Source organism: Podarcis filfolensis (assembly GCF_964270895.1).
Source record: "Podarcis filfolensis genome assembly, chromosome: 3".
In the NCBI taxonomy this organism is placed as follows: domain Eukaryota; kingdom Metazoa; phylum Chordata; class Lepidosauria; order Squamata; family Lacertidae; genus Podarcis; species Podarcis filfolensis.
Window position 1 is genome coordinate 37,531,969 of NC_139606.1, and position 25,281 is coordinate 37,557,249.

The 25,281-nt window shown below is 42.0% G+C and overlaps 1 protein-coding gene across 5 annotated transcripts in view; it reads left to right on the plus strand.

Annotated features, from left to right (window-relative positions):
* Window positions 1-25,281, plus strand: part of ADGRB3 (adhesion G protein-coupled receptor B3) — a 437,944-nt gene that overhangs the window by 310,766 nt on the left and 101,897 nt on the right. For all 5 annotated transcript variants that reach the window (XM_083607031.1, XM_083607028.1, XM_083607027.1 and 2 more), the window contains 3 exons: window positions 18,889-19,015; window positions 20,654-20,757; window positions 25,076-25,178. In XM_083607031.1, coding sequence (XP_083463157.1) covers window positions 18,889-19,015; window positions 20,654-20,757; window positions 25,076-25,178 — 334 coding nt within the window. The remainder of the gene's footprint in view (window positions 1-18,888; window positions 19,016-20,653; window positions 20,758-25,075; window positions 25,179-25,281) is intronic.

Here is a 25,281-nt window from a genome sequence, read left to right on the forward strand (position 1 = left end):
GTCCCCCTATTAATCACAGTGGGACTACACTAGGCATTTGAACTGTCCCAACCTTTGGGGATTTCTGCAAGCTCATACTTTATGTTCTCTGGGCATCCAAGAACCCCGTGAGATAGATCTCAAGAGAAAACGATAAAAATGTTTCGAGCGACCTAAATACACTGTCCCTGTAAAAGTTCTTTCTATATACATTTTGTTTAAAATGTCAGACCTAAAAATTTTGATTCCACACAGCCTTGCAAGGCTGGAAGCTTCACTATGTGTCTAAAAAGAGCACTGAGAATTTTCCTTTTGCACAGTTCCTTCTTCAGTCTCTGCAGGACTCTCCAGGGCAGGACTTCAAAGCAGTGACATTTTTAGGTACAGGATGGTGAAATGCTCAGGCTGGAAACTTGTCCATTCAAGCCTTTGTGGAGACATCACTCTGCAGGGACCTCTTCTGGGTATATATCTCAAATATTTTCTTATTTATTTCCTTCATTTTTTTTCAAGAGAAAGCTTCCTTTCATTGTTACAGCATAAAACCAACATAAAACAAGTCAGTCTAATATAAGCTGTGTTGACCATTACCTTCAAAGTGTTATAAAAGCATGATAGACCATGTTGACACAGCTATTTTAGTTTCAGAAACTTTCAAGTTCACATCAGAAGCTCTGTTGCTAAATCATGTCTACTTTGTCGTCCCTAGCTCCATCTTTTTCTAATAGTTGCTAAGCTGGCAATGGGTTCTAACCAGGACAATAATGATTGACAGCTAAGGCTGACTGCCATCCTTGATTGGCCCAAAAAGTGGAAGTTGCCACCCTAATTGCCCTGAGCTGGGAAAGTCTGGGACTCTCAAAAGCCAATCTCCCTCTAATGCAATCAGGACAGCACCATGCTACTCAGTCACTAGCAATACCAAGAGCTCTGCTTTCATCTGCAGGCTTACATCTAGCACCAAATACAACCATTCAGTGCCTCTCTTTTGAGAAAGTAGTCTGGCCTTCTCCACCTCTTTTGTTCCCCTGGAAAACCACTTTCATTAGATAACCCTGCTATCACTGTCTTGGTACTTCCTCTTTGGGGAGAATGGTCCTGCTGGAACCCACCTTGCCTACATCTCTCCTCCCCTCTCTCTTCTTTGATGTAAATGTTTCCTTCCTTTGGCACAATCCCTTGGTCCTTATACCTTCATTCTGTAACAAAGGCAGAGCAGGGACCTGTTTATTTGCAGGAAATAACACTTGGGGAAGCGGTGGAGAAAAATGTGGGGGAGATAACAACATGGGATTGAAAGGGTTAAAGCTTCTCTTTGCATATAGAAGGTCCCAGGTACAATTCCCAGCATTTCCAAGTAAGGTTGAGAATTTTCTCTGCCTGAAGCCCTGGAGAGTTGCCACCAGTCCATGTAGAATACTGAGCTAGACTGATAAAGGGCTCTGACACAGTATAAGACAGTCTCTTATGTCCCCAGTACTGCAGTTGGCATCAGAACTCCCTTGTGTGAAAAGAAGATGGCGGAGAGTTATTGAGCATGTGCTTTGTGAGAAATATGCAAGGGCTTCACATAAAATGTTGCTTTGTACCTTAGAATCATCTATTTAAACATTTGATAGGTGGCAAAGCAGGGAAGGATCAGACTGTCCATTCCAAGTTTGTAAGGCGGCTAGTTCTACACAAGCAAACTCACTCTTCACACCTGTAAGAGCACCCATGTATTTTGCATAGTTAAGAACCAGGTTTAAAGTTTTGGAGGGCAGAATCATATTTTTGTATGAATTTAGCCTTCGGGCAGCATGGTGTAGATGATTTCTGAATATAAACGGGTACAGTTCTGCTTCTATGCCATTTCTTAAACCCACTACTGGAAATACAACAAATATTTAACAGTACAATAGCTTTCCCTTTTGGGGTGGGGTGGGGGAATACAAACATTTGACAATGCAGCACTTTGTGAAAGCAAGCAATTCTACCATATCTGTCTGGAGGTATTAACAGAAAGCTGCAGAGCCGAGCTGCTACGGTGGCCTAATTTAGGATTCATGGAAATCAATAAGAATTTGACTTCTACGTGAGCAGAATGAACAACTAACGTTTCTGATAAACTCCCTCTCCCAATTAATGAAATCTTTTCCTTGCAGTGATTAAACTGTTACTAGAATGCTAGAAAACTCCAGAGCCTGTTTAGAGTTCTTCTCTGGATCAGGCCCCAGAGTTCAGACCCAGACTCAGGACACACTCAATAAATTACTGTTTTTTACACAATGCATAGTTAGTCGATGGAATTTGCTACCACAAGATGTGGACATGTCCACCTACTTGAATAGTTTTAAAGGGGAATTAGACAAATACCTGGAGGCTATCCGTGGGTACTAGTCAGGATGACTATTTGTTTTCTCCAAACTCTACCAATTGCTGGAGTTCATAAGTGAGGAGAGGGCTCATACACTCGTGTCATACCTGTGTGCTTCCCATATGCATCTGGTTGATCAAAGCAGTCAGCCCTGAACCTGAGCTATTTAGCACTAAGTATAATAGGGACGCAGGTGGCGCTGTGGGTTAAACCACAGAGCCTGGGGCTTGCCGATCAGAAGGTCGGCGGTTCGAATCCCCGCAACGGGGTGAGCTCCCGTTGTTCGGTCCCTGCTCCTGCCAACCTAGCAGTTCAAAAGCATATCAAAGTGCAAGTAGATAAATAGGTATCTCTCCAGCAGGAAGGTAAACAGCGTTTCCGTGTGCTGCTCTGGTTCACCAGAAGCGGCTTAGTCATGCTGGCCACATGTCAGCTGTAAAGCGAGATGAGCGCCGTAACCCCAGAGTCAGCCACGACTGGACCTAATGGTCAGGGGTCCCTTTACCTTTACCTTTATAATAGGGAAAGACTTTCAGAGAGCAGGAAAGAAAAGGGTTTCCCTTTTTTCCTTTCCTGCTTCCTGAAATGTCCCCTTGCCCTGCAAGCCCTGAATATGGGCATTCCTGTTAGGGGCGGGATTATACTACTACCTTTTCTTGCAGGTCTCCCTTTGTTGTTGCTGTTGTTGTTTTCATATAGCCAGCTTCAAATTAACTCTCCCCTTTCACAATCTACTTGTTATGCATTCCCCCCCCCTTTTAGCTCAAGATGGTGGGCTTCCCCCACTTATTTGCTACATTGACATCCTGTCTTTCATCCAGATAGCTGAAGGCAGTGTGCATGGTTCTCCTCCTCCCCATTTGATCCTCACAGCAACCCTCTGAGGTAGGTTAGGCTGAAGAATAGTCACTGGCCTAAGGTCACCCAATTAACTTTACGGCTCAATGGGGATTTGAACCCTGTTTTCCCACATCCTAGTCCAACACCCTCTCAACTGCACCACATTGGCTCAAGTCCTCTCCTTCATCTTTGTCCTCCTCCACTTAACACGTTATATTGCAGCACTGTCCTCTTCAGCAGTCATTCCTTCAGAGGGTGAGAGGGCTCCCAAGGTCATATGTGACATGGGACTATAGGTTGGATAGCACAAACTCTGTGAAACTTCATCAGCATCTCTGAAAGTGCTGGTCACTATCTCCATCGTTCCCTGAGCTACCTCCCTGTGAGCAGACTTGCCATTATTCATCTCAGAGGATGGTTGTTCTCTTACCTTTCCTCAGAGAAAGTGGGAATGTTATCATTCTTGTTAATTCGTGTCCTTGAGGGCAGCCTCCCACCACAGGTGTTCATTGAAGCCATGCTTCTTTCTGGACAACAGGAATATGTGGGTTAGGCTCCCTGAGATGCATTCCTTATAATTTCTCCCTCGATATAACTTACAGTTTTTAGTTCTGTTTTACAGGCATACAATCCAGTTGATGTGCCATAGTTTGTTTTTATAGACTTGTTATGGCCTATAATGGATTTTTGTTTTCTGGTGTGTGAGCATGTTTTGTGATTTTGGGTTTGCTGCCATGTTTCTTTGGTAAGAATCCTCTGATTTTTGCAGTCAGTTTTGGAGAAGTGACTTGTCCTTAATCATCAGGTGGCAGCACCACCTAGCTAGGTAGGAGGGCATGTCTCAGAGATGTTGACTCCCCTCTGCCTTCCTCAATAACTATTCTATATTCATCATTATTGAGTACTCTGGAAAATTTATTCAGGATAATAAACTCCATATATTAAGTAATCCAAATATAATTCCAAAGAAAGTAACCTAATATAAATTAATTGCATTCTGCATTTTTATGGCACTCTCACAAACCACTATGTATCAGGAGAATGCAGGAGAATGTCAATTGCTTGCACAACAAGAAAGAATGCACAGAGACTGATCCCCATTGAAGTGTAGACTTTTTACATGTTCAGTTTTACTGCGCAAACCTAGGTATGGGTATTGTTATGTTTTTAATGTTTTGGGGGGAGCTGCCCAGAGTGGCTGGGGCAACCCAGTCAGATGGGCAGCATATAAATAATAAAGTTGTTGTTGTTGTTGTTGTTGTTGTTGTTGTTGTTGTTGTTGTTAGAAGTTAGCTCCAGTCTTGTTGAAAAGTAAACTCCAAGTTGTGTTGGAATAAATGGCCCAAACAGATGCAATGCGCGATATCTGTGACTGAATCTTCTAATATGTTGTCTTTACTTCAGCATAGCCGAAAGACTGCCAATTTGACCAGAAAGCAATGCTGGGAGTGGTGTTAGGGCTTCCACCCAAATGCACTTTCTCTGCTCTAAACCACCCCACAATGCTGTATTGTGAAAGTAGAAGATAGAGGAAAGCAACATCAAAATGAGGTGACCCTCATCCAGCTGCCTAAGACAGATGTAAGCTTTATTAATTTGCTCAACATACTTCTAATTTGATATGCTGGGACAGAAATGTCCTTCCAAAGTATCCAGACCAGCACAATATTTATTTTTGGTTCTAGGATAAGTTACAGGCATCACTCCTGATGAAGATTTTATCAAACTGCATTGGACAACTTAATAAAAATTCATTTATTCTTTATACCTGTTTGAGGATCACCTCCTTTTTTCTTTTATTTGCCTTTTGAAAACTAGAGGCTTGGTGCTAGTATCTGCATTTCTCCACATGGGTCTAACAGGAGGTTTGGGAGTAGATGTAGATCATGGAAATGGTTTTGAAGAGAGTAATAACCCTCCTACCCCAGTACTCTTTCCCTGATCAAATTAGCAGCCCTCACAGCTGCCTCAAAGTGGGGATGGCAGCCAGGAGATCTGATCAGAGACCTTCCTGTTGCGTCTGTTTCGACCCTAAAGCCAAAACTTGATGTGACACTGATCATGCTGTTGTCATTTGGTGATTATCATAGCATCTTAAGCAGTTATGCCTGTGCAAATGTTAAATACAGAGCCATTTAGCAGTGTAATGGATTGCTTTCTCGCAGCACTGAATACATTGTTGCACAGTCCTTTGATGGATGTTTTGAACTAAATGTAGCAGTTGATAGTCAAAAAAATTGGCAGATTTAGGGTATTCCACAGAGAGGAAGGAGCTTTCAAATATAGCCATTCATATCCTTCTCAGTCTGTCACTGAGCACTTCAATCAACGGGTTGTGGGTTTGTTTCCTTGCTCCAGCTGTAGCTCTTTTTTTCGTCTTCTTTTGGTGTAGCGTGAAGGATCATAAAGGATCATAAAAGAGTTGCAAACATCCAGTCAGAATCCTTCTCAGGTGGCAGGGGAAAGGAATTCACTGATCAGCATATCTTGATCAGTTAAAGACTGTTATGTGACTTATTTTCCATCATGATCTTCAAGAACAATCTTTTGAATGCATTGAGTTTACAAGTCCACTCCACTCCACAAGCACATGTAGAAAGTCAGCTTCACAAATGTGGGAATTTCTTATCCTGGAGACACCCCCAAGATAGAGCCTCAATACTTTCTAGAAGCACATTCTTTAAACTTGGTGTTGATGGGCTAGATGAGGCACTCCTAGTTGTAAACAGCATTTTAGTATTATGCAGCTCAATTGATACTTCATTTATGGCTTTGGCTGATTCTCTTTAGTGTTCTTATCCATGTCATGCACTTAAATTATTTTATAATTCTAATTAATATGTGATTAGTCCAGTGGCGTAGCGTGGGTTGTCAGCACCCGGGGCAAGGCAAGTAATTTGCGCCCCCTAACCCGTGGATTTGCGCCCCCTAACCCTAACCCCCAGATGTTGCGCCCGGTGCGGCCGGCCCCCCCTGCACCCCCCACGCTACGCCACTGGATTAGTCTAAATCAGTGTTTCCCAAATTTACATTTTGGACTTCAACTCCCATTATCCTTAGCTAGCAGAGCCAGTGGTCAGGGATGATGGGAACTGCAGTTCAAAAACAGTTGGAGATCCAAGTTTGGGAAAACACTGGTCTAAATCTTGCACCTACCCATTTCAGCTACATTTCTACCTTGTGTTGCAGAGGAATAAAACAGGGCTTCATAATGCAAAGACCTCATACCATTGGCTTTGTTGGAGACTCTTAAGGATATGGGGAAAGAATCATGCTTACTATTTTGTATTAATAGTTAGTTGTTTTACTAGTATTAATATGTTAATACCATGTTTTAACACCTAGTTTGTGTTGGGACTGGTTCTGAGAACTATAAGCAAGTGTCTGAGATTTTTGTAGGAAGTTGTCTTATACCAAATCAAGTTGATGGTCCATTCAGCTCAGCATAGTCTACTCAGGGTTTCCCAAACTTGGATCTCTAGCTGTTTTTGGACTACAATTCCCATCATCCCTGACCACTGGGGTCATGGGAGTTGTACTCCAAAAACAGCTGGAGACCCAAGTTTGGGAAACCCTGGACTACATTGAGGGGCAGCAGCTTTCTATGGTTCATAGCAGGGGTCTTTCCCAGGTACACCAAGTGATGCTGCAGATTGAACCATTGAACCTGGGATGTGGAAGGCAGATGCTCTACCATTGAGCTACAGCCCTTCTTCCTTCCCTTGTGGCACAGGAGACTAACATCACGGACAGCCCAATTCCACCTTATGTGTGTTTTCTCAGAAGTAAGCCCCCTTTAGTTCAGTGGGATTTCCACCTGAGTAACGATTTATGACATCACTCTGCAACTTGATAGTGACCAGTGTTCAATACCAGCTGCATTTTTTAAAAACAAACAAACACAATAATGAAGTGATTATGCTCAGGAGCATCATTCAGTTGTTCCTGCAGCAGAAACCAGGAATGAGAAATGAGTGCAGTATACCACAGCAGGCTGGGAAAGCAGGCCACAGATCTACTGAGCAAGCACCTTTCAGAAGTTTGGCATTAAGAGAGCAGGGACCCAAACAGGTGAGCATCTAAATACAAAACTCTGTTGAAGACGAGTTATGCTCACAGCAGTAAGGCCCCCTTCTGCAGATCTTTCCGTCGCTGCATCCCAGCCTTTTCTTGATATGATAGGCTTAGAGATGTTCGTTTTTGCTTTTAGCAGTGTTTTTGCTGATTGGTTTGTTTTGCTCTTGTTTTCGGTTCGAATTGCCGAGGCATCAACAAGTTTTTCTGGTGGTCCCTGCTTCAGTTTATGTTGCCTCATACAAATCCTATATCAGCTCGGCCAAGCTCTGAATTGCTCCAAAGCACCCTGATTTGGCTCAGGATTCACTGAAACTGCTGTGCACTCCTACTTCATATGCCATGGAAGTATGGAGTGCCCAGGCTATGGGGAGAAGGAAGATGCTGTCTACAGAAAGTCTATGATAAAGTATATGGAAATTAAATACATTATCCTTTCTGTCCTCAGTGTTTTTGCATATGCCTATTTATTGCTTATTCTGCACCCCAACTGTCCAAGGCTACATGTAAAAGATTAGTGGCTTGTCCATGCTGCCAAAGTTTATAGTGACCCTATGTAGCATTTTTAAATATCCCTGTCATTTAAGGAAAAATTAACAGCAGCAGCAGCCTTTCACCAATCATTGGCAAACGCACAATTTTTAATTTCCAGGAAGAGTTTTTGACGTTTCTATTTTAGGCCTGTGGCAATAAGTACTTTAATAAGGCAGCACATGACTAGAGGCCGTGGTACACGTTGGGAGAAAATCACAAAAAAACCCTTCATCACCTATAATCTATAGATTAAAAGCAAGAGTGGGTAGACTTCAGGCTTGAAGGATCTACCCTGGACCTTATCCAACGAAGCAGTTCCATTAGCGCAAGGATTTTAATTTGTGCAACAGAACTCCCCCTTCCTTTGGTCTCCTTCCATGCCCCCTCCCCAAATCTGTGCCAAAGGGTTGGGGGGAACCTGGAATAGATCTAGGGAGTACACATGGGAGCATGCAGAGAGAAGAGAGGGATAGGAAGTTCCATTGTGCAGCCAGAAGTCCTTGCACTAGTGGAACTATTTCATTGGATACCAGCCCTTCTTTTTCTTTCATAAAACCCTGAAATATACCAAACAGAGCCAGGGGCAAAATAGTGTTAGAGGCAACACAGAATCAAGGAAAAGAGTGCTTCCATGCACATGCTTAGCCCCATCCAGTTCAGGACAGAACTCTCGATCTGGTCACACAGAAGCACACTTCTGGTTTTCCCACCATTCTGCTCTTTTCATCTCAGCAACTTTTTTGTTCTTCTTATTGTTAAACAGCTGAGAGTCAGAAGCCCTGCTGATCTGCACCAAATCACTCAGTGATCTAATGGTACATCACCATCTGCCTTCTACCCACCACTGGATTAAAACATCTGAAATGTCCCTAAATTCAAAGGTGAATTTGCAAAGGAGATAAAATATAGATTCTCAACTCAGCGTGTTCTCAGTAAGGCGTGCTTTTTCAAGCATCCAAACAGTGCAATCCTCAAGACAATGGCACTGCTTTGGTTTGAGGGATTTAGTCAAAACAGCTTAACATCACAACCCTATCTATGCCTATTCAGAAGCATAGTTGTGTATTATCTATGTAGCATTGATAATTATATTATATTATTCTATGTAGACTGCCTGGATTTTTTGTGAATATAAGTGAATATAAGATTGCAGTCTAAGGCACAAATTCCATACTGTACACTATTAGCTTAAACCCCATTGAGTGGAATTCAATGTAGGGGACATGCACATAGAGGGAATGAGATCCACTCATGCAGTGGGACTTTCCCCCCTCTCCTACCCAGAGCCATAGCTAGGTGATCTTGCGCCCTTGGCAGAACCGTCCAGATTGCTCTCCATGGACAAAGTAGCTCATATTTCTGCCTCTCCTCCAACCCCCCCATTCAATTCTCCCCCTATTTAAAACCATTTCTTATGAGGCAATAATCGATATATTTACAGTGGTACCTTGGGTTACATACGCTTCAGGTTACATACGCTTCAGGTTACAGACTCCACTAACCCAGAAATATTGCCTCAGGTTAAGAACTTTGCTTCAGGATGAGAACAGAAATTGTGCTCCAGCGGTGCGGCAGCAGCTGGAGGACCCATTAGCTAAAGTGGTGCTTCAGGTTAAGAACAGTTTCAGGTTAAGAACGGACCTCCAGAACGAATTAAATACTTAACCTCAGGTACCACTGTATATTTATGGACATATTTTTCAGCCAATTTTTTGGGGGGGGATCGCCTGCACCCCTGGTGGGGGTCCACCTCACAACCCCCTAGCTACAGCCTTGCTCCTCCCCCATGTGCCCCCTAAGCCTGTTCTGAGGGGGGTCCCCATAACCCCCATAGCAGATTTAAGGGGCACGCAGTGCATGTGGAGAAGAAGGGAGAAGTCCCATTTAATGAGTGGACAGTTCTGCGCACACAACAGCTTAGTTTAATCACACCCATTGTCTTCAGTAGGATGCCAGTAGTGTGTACAGGACTGCAGCCTTAATGTGAATTAGATATCCCGCAACTTTAGCGTCTTTGTAGATTCATAGCCTTGGGTCCTAATTTTTCATTCCATTAATATTAGGAGCTTCCATTCACAAAAGGAGACAACTGTCTCTGCACCTCTGTTGTGGCCAGCTTAAGCTATAGTCTCCCAGTTCAAACATTGCAGGAGACCATGGCTTAAAGAACCAGGAAATAGCTGAAGCCAAATGCATGAAGGGACAAGAGAAAGGGAAAGTCAAGGAAATATAGTAACAAAACTCACTTCCAGTCCAGTAAACCATTTGTTTATTGGCCCAAGATGTCTGAATCCTGATATCTCCTGTGGAACACAAATGTGCTTTTTGTGTGTGACCTTGGTGTCATAATTGCTGGGATCCACAGTTTGGCACCAGTGGGTCTCAGTATCTGTCATCGGCCTCATAATGTCTTTGAACCAGGCAAAATGTATACAGTTTATCTCTGGAATGAATGAAGATAGAAAAATGGCCAAATTATAGTTCAGACTGTGCTCTCCCCCTACAGCGTCAATCACTTCCTTTCCAGTGTTCCATGTCAATACTAAATACACACCTCATGAATTTTACATAAGTCCAGGGGGAAATATCTACCTATTTAATACAGAATAGAAGGCAGCAAAGCTGGTATGAAGATCTTGTTTGGCTGTCCAGGCATTATAACTGAGCTACTGCAATACATAGCATATGCTCATTACTTTAGTGTTACTGTGATAAATCCTATGGAGTTGAGTTTCTTTTCCTAAGGTTTATTTCCTGAGCAGCTTCAAATCTCATTGGGTTAAAATTTGGTTTCTAGCCCAGATACACATTTGTTTTGCAAAAATAATATTTAAATGGGATTAATTTTTGATTTAGAGATCAGGAAGAGAAAATCTCAGGGCTTTTTGTTTTTGTTTTATTGGCAAACGTACACATCCAGAGGGTGTTTAGTTACATTAACCAAAATGCTGAAATTCTCCTATATACTTGAGAAGGGAAAATATAATTGCTAATCTGTCTGATTTCATCTGCAGTCCGTAATCCAAACTATACAGATTCAATGGGTATTTGAATGGCAGAATATTTACCGTATTTTTTGCTCTATAAGACTCACTTTTTCCCTCCTAAAAAGTAAGGGGAAATGTGTGTGCTTCTTATGGAGCGAATGCAGGCTGCGCAGCTATCCCGAAGCCAGAACAGCAAGAGGGATTGCTGCTTTCACTGCACAGCGATCCCTCTTGCTGTTCTGGCTTCTGAGATTCAGAATATTTTTTTTCTTGTTTTCCTCCTCCAAAAACTAAGTGCGTCTTGTGGTCTGGTGCATCTTATAGAGCGAAAAATACGGTATATCCATATTCTCGTATTTGTTCATTTCATATATTCAGTATTTTCCCCCTTGTTTAAATGAAGCATAAGAAAGATGCTAATCAAATGAGTCACTTGGGAGTTTAAAATGTATTGATATGAACTTTTCAGAGAAAATGTTATTAGCTGCTGTGGCCTGAAGGAGGAATATGAAGATTCCCCTTACACAAATTCCCTTGCAACTGGTTGTGAGATTCAGCTCAGTGACCATGATTCAACATAGAGTTAGGCCTGTTTGAGTTTATTGATTTCAGTGGGCTTCAGCACACCCTAAACACACTCTTCACTGAACTGTGTACCAAGGATGGGGAACCTGTGGCCATCTAGGTGTTGCTGGACTACCAACTCCCATCATCCCTGACTATTGGCCATACTGACTGGGGTTGATGGGAGTTGAAGTCCCATAAAGTCTGGAGGATCAGAGGGACCTCTCCCATCCCTGCTCTACCCTATAGCAATGGTGTGCACTGGAAAAGTAAAGGATGTGAAATGACTGAGGTTTTGAATCTGTTTCCAATATTCTGACTAGCTGAATTCTAGTAAGGAGAACAAAGGTTCTCTTTCTGACTAAAGGAGTGAAGTAAGAGTACCGTCCTGAGGCAAGATCCTGGCCTGCCCTTTCCAAAGACAGATTGAAAGAAAGCACTTTTCTCAACAAGGCAGATCCTGCATCTTCCTTCCACATTTACACATAGCGTCTGGCCAAGTGGTGTTTGATGTGAAAATCAAAGATGGCGTAATTGTTTCTCTAAATGTGGTGTTAAGGAGAAATATTTTGTGGTCAGTCTTCCTGTACATAAATTTCCATAACTATCTGACAATAGTGGGAGTTTTCTGCACCATCCTGCATCACTAAAGTAAGCCCATAGCACATAAGAGTAGGCTTTATATCCTGTAAGGGCACTGGTGTGCAATTACTCAGTTAATTAGTAACTGGAATCAGGAGTCACCAATGTGAGTAAGGGAATAACAATCCACTCAGTAATAAACAAATCCTTTTTTTCTTATATTGGCAAGGATTCATCAGAGGAGAATAATGTGGTAATTGGTGTACATTATGTGATAAGTGCATTGCTACATGAATAGTATTTTACAGTAGTACCCTGGCACATTCTCAGTAATCATTATTTTTAATTATACAAAATAGCACTGCAGTTAATATGGCATTTGCAGCATATATTTCAACAAGACTTAAGACTCATGCATGGGCATGCTATCTACAAAATGTGGCTGCAAGTGCATCATGTGTGGCCTGATCATAACTCTGTGATCAATTTTGGCACTGCCATCTTTGTGCATGATTCTTGCTGCACAGAGATGCTCAAAGGTAACGTTTTAAAGCACCAGGTCTCATCTCAATCTAAAATGTGGGTCCTGAATGGGGCTGAATTATTGTTTCAAGTGCAGACTTAGCCCAACAGGGGAGTGCATAACCAGCATGTAAACTCAAATAAATAAAAATAAAAAGTAACATTTGACAAAAGGATGGAGCTGAATGAGCACTCCAGTACTGGGGATTTGGAGAAGGGGAGTGCTCAGTCACTGAGTAACCGAAGAATTAAATATGCTCATACTCAGAATCTTATTTATTTTGTCATTGTATGTAAACTCTGTCTTTCAGGGCATTGCATGTTTTTACTCTTCTGTTTATTAATAATTTTACTGTATTGCTTTGTTGTTGGCTTGTGATAACACAGGCTGTCAAATTGCTAATGAATAGACCAGAAATAGGAGTAGGATGAGCAACCTTGAGGAATGCAGTGTTTTCTCCTGCACAATATACAGTACATCCAGTGCTAGGTGACTGCAATATCTCCAAAAGAGAAGGTTAATCTCAAAAGAAGATGCTGTGATTATGTACAATGAATGGGAAATAACTTGGCATTCATTTTGCTAAAACCTCATCATATAGATAGGCAGTCCTGAGACTCAAAGTCCTCATAAACAGGGATCATTTTCAAATATTCATATATTGAATATATTATCGGACATAAGGAAATACATTTATATGCCATCCTCTGCCTCTAAGGTAGTTCACAACAATAAAAACACAATTCTGAAACAATTAAAATTGTATCAGGATGATGCTAGAGTCACAGAATTCGCCCTAGCTGAGAATTGTATTGCACCGTTCTGAAACTGGTCAACCTGGGCAAATAAATTTAGCTAAAGCATTTTTAATTTTTAACTTGACATAGAACCAGCAAGTAATATTGGCAGGTGTGCCACTTTATAACTATTACACAAACACACATACACCTTGCTTTATAACAATACAACCTTATAACAAAAGAAGGAATAACTAGGAAAACATTCCCAATAGGAAACAGGATATTGTCCTCTTTATCAATAACTTAATTGGTTCAAAGGCTAAATCCTAGTTCCAAATAAGCAGGCAGAGTTGCCCTGATAAAAGGGTGAGACACATGCTATCACATGTTGTTACATCTTTGTACAGCAAATAAATGTTCAGCAAATACAGCATCCTGTGTGATGCTCTGCAATGAGACCAATATGACATACTGCTGTGGCAGGCTGTTCCCCATAAACCAACAAGGGGCATTCCTTCAGGGCAGCAGCTCTGCCTCTCTTGTAAAAGCTGATGGCTCCAGCTGGGAGCATTGAGTATTTGCTGCTGCTTTTGTGGTTTGAGGTCAGAGTTACAAGCCTGAGCCAGTGACTCAGTAGAGGAATCTCAGGGAAGTTCAAAGAACAAAAGGAAGCATGATTGGATAGGGGTTTTTTGGGGGGGGGGGAATAGGAAGGAGGACAAGTCTGGTACCATTATTGTGGCCAGATATATTGAAAGTTTCAAACATATTGTGGTGACAGCTAAATAACCATGCCTAAGAAATAAATTGTGCCTTCTTCAAATCAAACAGAATTCAAGTGTTGTGGCATTAAAATAATTTAATTTTGACACAGTTTATTTGGGGTATATATGAATAGCAAACCTTTAAAGTTAACTGCTTTCTAATTCATAGCTTTCCCCAAGGAATTTAAAATTAAACTTTTGTGGTGCTGCTGAGAATTCTCCATGGTAGAATGCCACTCACCACACAAAATACATTTCCCAAGATTCCATTTAAGGAATATAAACAGATTTAAGCATGAGCCCCAGAAGTACCAATATACAGTTGCATTATCTTGACTCAGACAGGGGCATGCAGGGGCAGTTCCTAACTCACTGAGTGTTTGAGACCCCATGGCTGTCCTCACCTGGTTTCAGTGGCGTAGCGTGGGGGGTGCAGGGGGGCCGGCCGCACCGGGCGCAACATCTGGGGGTTAGGGCAAATCCACGGGTTAGGGGGCGCAAATCCATGGGTTAGGGGGCACAAATTACTTGCCTTGCCCCGGGTGCTGACAACCCACACTACGCCACTGCCTGGTTTAGCCAGCCAGTCAAAGCTGTTCCCAGGGTGTTGCTGCTGTCTCATGCTGACAGCTTCTAGAAGCCACAAGTGAGAGCTGAGTGCAGGGTGGGGACCAAAGACTGACAAACTACCTCAGAAGGAGCACGACGTGTCCCCCGCCAGAGGTATGACCCCCTCCCCCAATATCCCATACACCCCTCTAAATAAATACAGTACACAAGAATATACTCCCCATACACAAATGTATGTTGTGAACAATGAAGCTGTGGAATAAATTTAACTAGTCACATTATTATGCAGCCTTGATTTATTATCCTTATTCTGTCAATTCTCTGGTATAACTTTCTGCAAGTTTTCATGACTGCTGTTTCATTTTCCTTTTTTTTTTGAAAAGCCAGACCTGTCAATAAGATTTTGTTACCCTTCTCCAAGTGTGGAGCTCAAAACCATATTCATGAGAGATGAACTTTTGACAATATTGAACCCTGCTCTGTGTCAGTCTTAACACCAGGCATTCCCATAAGGCAAATAAGGAAAGGATGTCAGTAAGATACTCAGGAGACAGTTTGCAAAAATCATGGTGTTTGGCTTGGATCCAAAGTAGAGCAAGTTTTAGTCCACTCAGTCAATGGGTTTTATTCTCTCCCCTTCTGGAAACAACATAGAGATGCTGGTATTACCATTTGTTCATCGGTCTTGGGTGTCATCTACACTGAGTTGCAAAGCATTTCACATGGGAGTCTTTCCCACCTGTACTTGGAAATGTCAATTACTGAACGTGACTCCAGAGGCAAACTAGGTCACCTATGCGTGAATATCTTCAAATGAAGTCCCTGTGGATAGCAAAAAAGAGATGGAGTAAGCCCATGAAGTATAATGGCCACAACTTGTAAAACATGCACATTCCAATTATAAACCAATAAGACGGAATAAATTTTGGAGGGTATGTGTGCAGGGAGATAATTTAGGTTCTTATCATTCCACCCACTGCAGGAAGGGGTAAGTTCTGCTTGAATTCATTCCCCATGCTCACTAATACCTTCAAAGCTCATTTAAGGCCTCTCTCCCTCCATTGCATTGTCCAGAGTACAAACAGAAATGCCCATGGGTCAATTCACAGTTCAGTATGAGCTCAATAGGTGGACTTAGGCAAACCTCTTTGAATCGGCCATGCATGTTAATACTGGCCCACTTTTCGGGAAATTACTGACACAATGGTGTATAAATATTTGCTTTTCTTTCTGAATCCCATGGGTCAAAATTGCACTTCTGTGTTTGGTAGAGCAGCACACATGGTAGAGCAGTTCTTCATAGTGAATAAATATAAATGGCACATCCTTCACATTTCAGCTAGCTTAGGTTCAATGTGCAGCTTGCCTTTGCAGCATGCTTGCTTGCTTGCTGCAAAGCCGTTTCCCCAAGGCTGGATTTCATGTTTCAGTAGAAGCATGTCGAAGTTCCTTAATCTGCACTACATTGCTTGCCTTGATCTCATGAGTATCTCCCATGCTACAACCACACCTCCATCAAGGCCTCTGATGCTGGCATTGGAAGTAACTGCATGGCATTCTAGACAACTAGGTGGAGGGTTCTGATGACATGAGGCATGGGAATCAGCCCCAGGAGAGGTGATTTTTCAAAGGCAGTCTGGCTGCAAAAGTAACTTGCAGAGTAGCTCAGATGAAGACAGTGTCCAAAGGGCTGCATTGTAAACTCTGTACAGTCAGTAGGGCTTCTCGGTCTCCTCTGTCCCTCTCTGCCATCAGACAAGCCAGCCTCAGACCTCAGGAAAATTGTAGTTGTGGAGTTCGAGTTAGCATACTGGAGAAGAAGAAGAAGAAAAAGAAAACAGAAGTCTACAACATGCAGGCAAAACTTTGTGTTTGCCCAAAGGGGCTTTGGGGGTTAGGGGCAAAGAGTCTTACATTATCTAAGCCTAATGGGTGTGTGAGCCAATTTACCTGTTCTTAGAAGGCCGAGAAAATCTCACCCTGCTCTCCAGCTTGTAGTGTTACTGCAAACCTAGGAGTTGGATACAAGTGGTGTAATTTAGAAACAAACTGAGGGTTGTGACAAGGTATGGTGGCAATCAAGCGAGCCAGTCCAGCTGCACTAATCAACTCCAGGAAATGGTAGCTTTCATGAGACCCACCTCTCAGGCAGCTGCCCTATCCTTTCCATGGCCAGTTCACCCCTGAGTGTATTAAACGTCTCTGAGAATGGATAATAACACTGCCTTTATGTGTTAAGCCACGTCAGTTTCCCTTAAGCTCCCATCTTCTTTAATATTTAATCACCCCCTGATAAATGTATTTCATTTGGGCTTTAACAGCGTGTCACAACAAGACAAGATTCAGAGGGATGAATAAATTGAGTAGGTGAGGTTAATCAGTAGCAGGTAGATTCCAGTATGTGTGTGTGTGTGTGTGGAAATTAGACAATATATACCAATTATATTTGCCTGTGTGAATTACAACATAAATACTAATTTTTCACACACACACAATTTAAAGGAAAATAGTCCTGGAGTTTTTAGGCGTTTGTGAGTTTGAAGGCTACAGCTGGCCTGGACAGGGTACCGAAGGAGATCCTGAATAGCGCAGTTTGGGGGGACTCTCTTCACCCCCGCCCCCGTCTTTTGCTTTGTTTATGACTCGGCTCCGAAGCCATTTGTAGTGCCAACTATTGAGCTCGCGGGGTGTGGAAGGCAAGTGGCGCCTGGTGGGATAGGAAGGTGCGCGCTTCGGAGCACAAATGGCCGGGGCTCCAGAGTCCGCGCTCGCAGTCATCGCCGCGAACAGACGTGGGAAAGCCAGAGCAGGAGGGCTGGTTCAAAGGGAGTTGAGAGGAGGAGGAATTTGAAGGTGAAAGCGCTCTTCCCCTCCCTCTCCTTCTCTCGCCACCTCCTCCTCCCCCTTGTTTTTAAGTGCCTTGGGGATGGAATTGACAGCACTCGCTGTTGCTGGCAGGAGACTTCCTGGCATCCGTGCACAGATAGCTTAGGCAATACATGAATCCCTGCATACGAAGCCTGGTTCTGGAAACCGGGGGGAGGGGGCGAGAGAGCTTGTGCGAAGGCATGTGAGGGGGAAGAAAACGACACCCGCCTGTTCCAATTCGCAAAACACTAAATGCTTGAAAACTGGTTTGAGTCCGAAGAAGCCGAGCAGTTCTCCTTGAGGAGAGACCCCGTAACCCCTTTGATTCACATGGAAAAACAAGGCGATTCTCTCTTCCCACCCACCACCCACCCCTACTCCCGCCTTGCTCTTTTTCTCCGCACAAGGAAAACGCGGGTTGATACCATTTTATTGTTCTACCGGGGAGGATTAGAGAAGAAGCTTTTGTACTTTTTAAATTGCTAATCAAATCAAGGGTGGCGTTTTCTTTTTTTTTTCTTGAGCCCCCCCCCCCTTTAACAACAGGGTGGTAGTGGATAAAGCCCCAGCAAACGATCTCTTCGCGCTTGTGTGTCCCGTGCCCCCCCTCCCCGCCTCCGCCACACACCCACCAGCACCATGGAAAGGAAAAGGAGGGAGGGAAGCAGGGCGAGTTGGACGGAGGGATGTCTGGAGGGCGAACTGGTGTCTCTTGAACGATGCGCTGCCCTGCTGAAATCCACCCCTGCGCTGGAGCTCAGGCGAAAAAGGGAAGAGTTGGAGAAGGAATCAGCCGCTGCCGCCCGTTTCCAGGGTGAAATCCGCAAGGCTGAGCTTTAAAACCCACAAGGAGAACAAAATAGCTACACCACCTACGAAATCCTAGCCAGAAAAAAAAGAAGACCCAGAATTGGCCAATCTAACCAGTGTTAATCAGACAGATATTACAGAGCCATCTGCATTTAAATTACACACACACACACGCACGCACGGAAGAGAGGGAGCGAGGTAATAGCTTCACAAAAACGTGGCAGAGCTGGTATGAAAGACTGGGGGTGGGGGAACCACAAGGGTCTTTTGTTTTATTTTCCCCCGCTATGAGTTTTCGCAGTGATCTGAGCAGTTGGGAAAGCGGCGGGCAGCGGGGAAGGCTTCCGCTTCTACGGCGAGCCGAGAGAGCTCTTACAGAGCCCTTTCAGCACCAAGAGCTCTGGACAGCTCACTGCGCGCCGCCGAGCTGCCTGCTTGCCTTCTGTCCCCCTCCCTCGCCGCCTCTCTCGCCCCCCTCCCCGCATTACTGTACAGCTGGAGATGCATCTAAATTAAGTCCTATTCAACAACAAGTAGATCTCTTCTGTCCGGGAACCACACTAGACTCTGCTCTCAATTAAACTGCATTTTCTCTTCAAGGAATTGACCGTCAGCCGTAATTATCCCGATTTTCTTTCTCTCTCTCTTTCTCTCTCCCTCCCTCTTTCTCTGTCTCCCTCCCTCTCTCTTCTTGCAGGAACGACTCTTTGGGAACCTGGTCCACCCAGGGATGTAAAACTGTGCTTACCGATGCATCCCATACGAAATGCTTATGTGATCGTCTCTCTACCTTCGCCATTTTGGCTCAGCAACCTAGAGAAATAGTAAGTAACAAAGGACGGGGGAAAAAAGAAGAAAAAAGCCCTGAGTTTAATGCAATGACTGGGAGGGTTTTTGGTGTGGTTTTTTATGTGTCCAGCATTAACTCATATGAGAAATTGTATCAGCGTTGCAGGTCTGGAAAAGACTGGCTTTTCTCTTATCTATTAGCAGTTCTTAGTTTTTGGGAACGAATTGCTGGTTTTGCCTTATAACTAAATGCTAGTCAGTTTCAGGTGCTGAGGTACTCCTGTTTTCTTAGAGAAAACTTAGCAACTGTAATGTAATGTATTACAGTCCTGGGTTTTCTTTTTTTAAAAAAAAGAAGGGAAAAAAGAATATACAAGGTTTTTTTATTGTTGCTGGTAGAAGCAGGAACCAAGCTACACTAGTTAAACAGATTGCAGTTCTGCATTGGGCATTACAAGGAATCTATGCTGTCTGTTGATATCTTGTAAAATAGACCCTCTAGTATGAATGCAATGAGGAAGATTGAGAAATAGGAACTCAACAGTATTAATGCCTATAAAATAGGTTGGGGTTTTTTGGGTTTTTTTTGGTTTTAAAGAGCAAGCACCTTGAAGCTTTAAGGAGAAAAGATTTTCAGTGTGTGGCCAAGGTTCTTCTCAGCAGTAAACTAGAAGTGTTTGGCAGAAATAAACTTAAAAACCTGGATAAGATATACAGTTTGCCTCACCTCGGTTACAAATTGTATCTTGATAAAATGCAATTTATACTAGAGCCTTGAGGCTTTTCAGCAGCACACTGCTAAATCAAGCAGCAGATCACCGCAAACTTCCTGGTCTAATTGTTTTGAATGTGTACATTTTGAAACAAAACAAAACCAAATAAACCAGTGTAAATGCTTGTGTGTAGGGCAAAGGTGGGGTGTTGGGGGTAATTTCATAGCTCAAAAAAAAAAAAAAAGATTTTTCTGCCTCAAGGTCATTTATACTTCAGCTCCTATAAATATTAAACATTAGAAGTGCTATTGTTTCAGAGGTCCAGATCTTACAAATGATGCATACGTTTTGTTCTCTTTTTTTCTTAAATTGGTACTCTCTTAGCTGCTAAGAGACAGAAAGAAAATGAATGCTGGCTTTAAGGCAAAGTTACTGTAGAGTTAGAAAGTTTGATCTTGTATTTTGGATAAGAAATTAGTTGGCATTACATTTGTCAGAATAAATCACATAATTTGTTTAGAACATTGCTATCCAAATACATTTGCCTTTCAAGGAGGAAAGCCATTTTTACTTGTTTAGTTTTTCCCCCTCAAAGCAAAACCTAGAGAGCTTTTTAATGTCAATTAATGTTATGGGTGCCCATCAGACTGTTGGCTTTCCCTATTCTCTCTTTTAAAAAAATTCTATGTATTTATTTTCATGAGATACAATAGACTGCTGAGGATATCATCAAAGACCAGTGGGGTTACTGTCTTGGTATTCTGTAAATACCCAGGCCTCGGATACTTTAGGAGCTAGGACAGAGGCTGAAGTAGACAGAGAGACATGGTTACTTGTTGGCAATGCTATTTAGATGATGTGGCTAATCACTACATCAGATATCCATCTCTCCTGTTTTGGTTTTGTGCTTTAGTTACTGGAACATGGTTTTATCTGATAGATGTTTGTTATGACCCACAGATCATGGAATCATCTGGTGCTCCCTCAGTAACCCTTATAGTAGGCAGTGGCCTTTCATGCTTGGCTTTGATCACCCTAGCAGTTGTCTATGCAGCACTATGGAGGTATGTAATTGAATCGTGTGGGTTTATAGAAATGTGCAATTATTCAGAACTGAGGGGTCACTGAAGAAGGGTTTCTATTAATCTAGGAAAAACAAGATCGCTACTGCGGAAGAGTTGTAACGTATTAATAAGTCTGATTAGGTTGACACGGTTTCTGTTCAAGCTTGGCCTGGTGGTGATCAAATGCCCTGTTGTCTCTTCCTATTCAGCATTCATGGTATCTGCTATTATTTTCACCATTTCTTCTCAACACTGGGGAGCCACATTCAGAGCTCCACCACCATCAAGGGTTTCCCCTTTCAATTCACTGGAGAAGAGTGTGTGGACCTGCCATTTCAGTTGAGAATCCCACATATGGGATACATTAAGGACTGCCTCTCCCCCATATGGACAGACCCAGGCCCTGTACTTGACATTTGAGGCCCTTCTCAAGAGGTTTGGAGGGTGGCAGCACAAGAAGAGGCCTTTTCTGTAGTAGCTCCCCATCTGTGGAATGCTCTCCCAAAAGAGGCTTGCCTGGTGCCATCTTTACATATCTTTAGGTACCAGGGGAAAGCATTCCTTTTTACCCAGGCCTTCAGCCATTAAATAATGTATGGCCTGTTGAAGGTGGTGAGGGAAGGATTGTTATTAAGTTTGTTTTGTTACTATGCTGTCTATTATTATGCTTTGTATTATGCTTTCATTATTATGCTCTGTAAAATATGTTTTAAACATTGTACATCACCCTGGGATCTTTTGACAAAGGGCAGTATATAAATCAAATAAATAAATTGTAAATAAATAAGATGAAAAGAGCTCTGGGTTGAAGTGATAGCCCTTCATTGTAATCACACTTCTAATCAGTGATTTCTCTTTAAAATGAGAAGTTAGATGATATCTACTCCAGGATCCTGGCCTTATGACACAAACAAATGCTGCTTTTGTTTGCTTTATCACTCAGGCTTTTGGTCTCAAAGGTTCCTCAGTAATTTCTGACCTGAGGCAACTTCACACATTCGATTTTGCCTTAACACAATGTTCCTTGAGTGTCCCCATGTGAACATTAGCACAGTGAACGTCCCGCACAAACTGAGATTTCCTGTAGTGATTTCCACATGCCCAGCTCTATTTGTTGAGATCCAAGACATGCTCTGTGTGAGAGATGGGGAAATCTGTGGCCTTCCAGATGTTGGATTCCAATTCCCATCCAAGTCTCAGCACAGCCAATGGCCAGAGATTGTGGGAGCTGTCATCCAACAAAATCTGGATGGTCGCACATTCCTTATCACAGCTCTTATGCGAACGCATCCTCATGGATCATCTTGAAGATTGACTGTGTGAGCTGCCCATAGATCACATTCACAAATGAAAGCCATGGAGAAATTCCAACTGAAGCTGCTGCAGTTTAGAAGTAGGGGGGATGAATCTGTCTGTGAGTTGTAAAATGACAGTGAATTATGATTACAGCTCATCCTTTCCCAAGTGGGCACTTCTTGAAATTATTATTTTTAAAATAGTTTTAAAAGAACATTGTAGTACTAACTGATGGTTTATCAGTACTATTTATTGCTACATGACACTGATGAAACAAATAAATGATTAAATCCACATAAAAACCATAGGTGAATACTCTCATAGTTACACATTTATCTAAATCAGAGCCTTCCAAACTTTTCATGCTTGTGACACACTTTTTAAGAAATGTATCGTTCTGTGACACTGTAGCAAACTGGAGGTTAAACTAACCCCTTTTCAGCCCCAGCAGGAGCGCTGGGAGCATTTGCGTGACACACTTACACCCTGCAGTTGACACACTAATGTGTCGCGACACACAGTTTGGAAAGCTCTGATCTAAATGAACACAGTGAGCCTAGCAGCATCATGGTGGGGAAACATGAAGGCTAATACATCACTGTCCTCACACCTAATTATTTGGCAGAGCTGGCCCAGTGCATTGTGGGATTACTTTTCTAGCACTTGATGGAGTCTAAAACTAGGGAAGCCTAGAGTTAGTATCAGTCTCTAAATGATAAACTTGGTGCTGTCTATAACCATGAATGTTACACCCAACTGAGGTTGTTTGTTTCCAAAATGAGTGGAAATGTGACGCACCCCAGTCTTTACTAAAAGTAGTAATGCACAAACAGCAACAACAACAAAATGGAGCAAAGCCTGAATTATTTGAATCCTTGGATAGCATGTGGGATTCTTACCTACAGTGAGTTTTCTTTAGTACAGGGAAGGACATATATCTGGGGAGTCCACTTTGTTCTAAGGGCAGGATCCCAATAGGTGGCAGGGATTTGGGCCACACAAACCAATACTTTCTTCTTCTTTTAACTTTCTAAAAATTAATTCTGAAGATAGGGACAAACATGCATACTTTCATGTATGGTACAATCATGTTTTACTTCCTAGCCATAAAGGCTTTACGGTAGGGTGACCAGATGCAAAATAGGACAAGGCTTCCCCACCTTTAATAGTTCTGCAGAAGAGGACATTGCAACAGCTTAACTTGCATAGCAAGCTACAACAGCTGAAATTTCGTATCCTGCACATCTATTGCAGGTGTGGGAATCCTGCCATCTTTTGCATCTGTCTGCCTTACTTCACAATTATGGGGCACATGCACTCAGGCATACCCCCAGGTGTCTTACATGAAACTGAAAGAGAGATGTAACATTAAAGAGTGGAATGGCTCCCTCTCACACACTATTAGTTATTTATGAATGAAAGTGTGCTCAGGCTCTCACAACACTTTGATTAGAAACCAGGAGGAGTAACAATGGGCAGATAAAATTGCTTTGGAGAACAGATTTGCACCATGGGCTGCCAGCAGAACATTCCCGACTTAATGCAAAGCAAACCACTAGAAACCCCAACATATTTCTAGTTGATCCACAACCCAGTTGAGTAGAAGAATTTGGATTGCTATCAGAGTCCATAGAGATGTGCTTAAATATTTTCAGCACAACTGGGTTGTACATCACACTGATAATTTAACACAGGAATATCTCAAGGCAACATTTTTTCACTGGCAAGGACAGATGAAAGTATCAGGGTTTGGGGCAACAAATTATTTGGTTTCCTATTCCTGTGAAATTATTCCTATGACTTAAAAAAAAAGACTTTACAAGTTTGCTTACTTAGCTCTATTTTTTGTTAGAAGTGAAATGGACTTGTGTTGATCATATGATGTTCAGCTCCCTAGTGCAACAATAAAATTAGATCACATGGGGTAGTATTCAACTAAGATTTACTCAGGGTAAGCCCATTGAAATTAATAAACATGACTAAGTTAGGTTCATTAATTTCAGTGGGTCTACTCTAAGTAAAACTTAAGTTGGCTAGTACTCATAATGCTTTCATAATTTGCTGAAGTGGACTAATGTCCATGCACCCTTCAAAAAAGTTTTCTCAATGCAAAACTAATATTCTTCATTATGCAAGGCTGGTGTGGTGTTTGCCTGTTTTTGCTGCAGTTGGGAAAGGGGTTCAGCAAAGAACAGGGGGAGGCATCTTGTGCAGCAGAGCCAATAATTGAAAGATGGCTACTTTTTGGTAGATACTACTTGATCCTGAACCATAATATTTTGCTCTGAATGATTCTCTGTATCAAACAGCATGCAAAAGTGTATATAATATATACAAAATTTGAACTTTCACACACTAAAAAAGTTTCCTAAATTACTGGCAAAGCAACTATTGGCAGTGGTGTGTATGTGGAACTAACTGTCAACTTAATGCATTATTTGGCAGTAGCATAAATTATCTGTATTCTAGCTTCTATACACAAGCTATTTTGTAAGTATAACCTAGCATCATAATTAATGAGTGGATTAAACTTATATGCTCAAATATTCCTATCACACAATAAGCAGTGGGTGTCTTATTGAAATGAGTGGCAGCTGAGCAAAAGCAATAATTTTAGTAGGACTTCTGTAAATCATTTCCCAGGGGGTTGCAACCAGTCATAAGCAGCTATACTGCTCTAGAACTAGGTGGTGCAAGCTGCTAATTGCAAAATGCTGTATCATAAGCATCAAGGGCTATGAACTCCAATTGCCAACACACATGTAGCAAATCTCTTGGCATTGTTGGAGCATTATGGAGTACTTGTTTTTTTCTTATGCAATGCTGTTATTAATAATAAAAAATAATGATTTTAAAAGTTCTCTTCAGACCTTCAGACAGAAGGCATTTTATTTTTCAGAAGTGCTATTTAAAACTTTTAAAAATGTCAGATTTAATGTTTTATTTTTAATTTTTTTAAAATTACAATATTGGTATGCAATGTACTTAGATAGCCTTTTGTTGTGTGTCTTTCTTTGGACAGATACATCAGATCTGAGAGGTCAATAATTCTAATTAATTTCTGCCTGTCTATTATCTCATCAAATATTCTTATACTGGTTGGACAAACGCAGACACATAATAAGGTATGAATAAACTACATTTATATTATAATTGCATTCTGTTTTTGTATAGCTGAATACATTTGCTCTCTTTTTGTCCAAAAAAATGTGTGTTTTTTTAAAAATG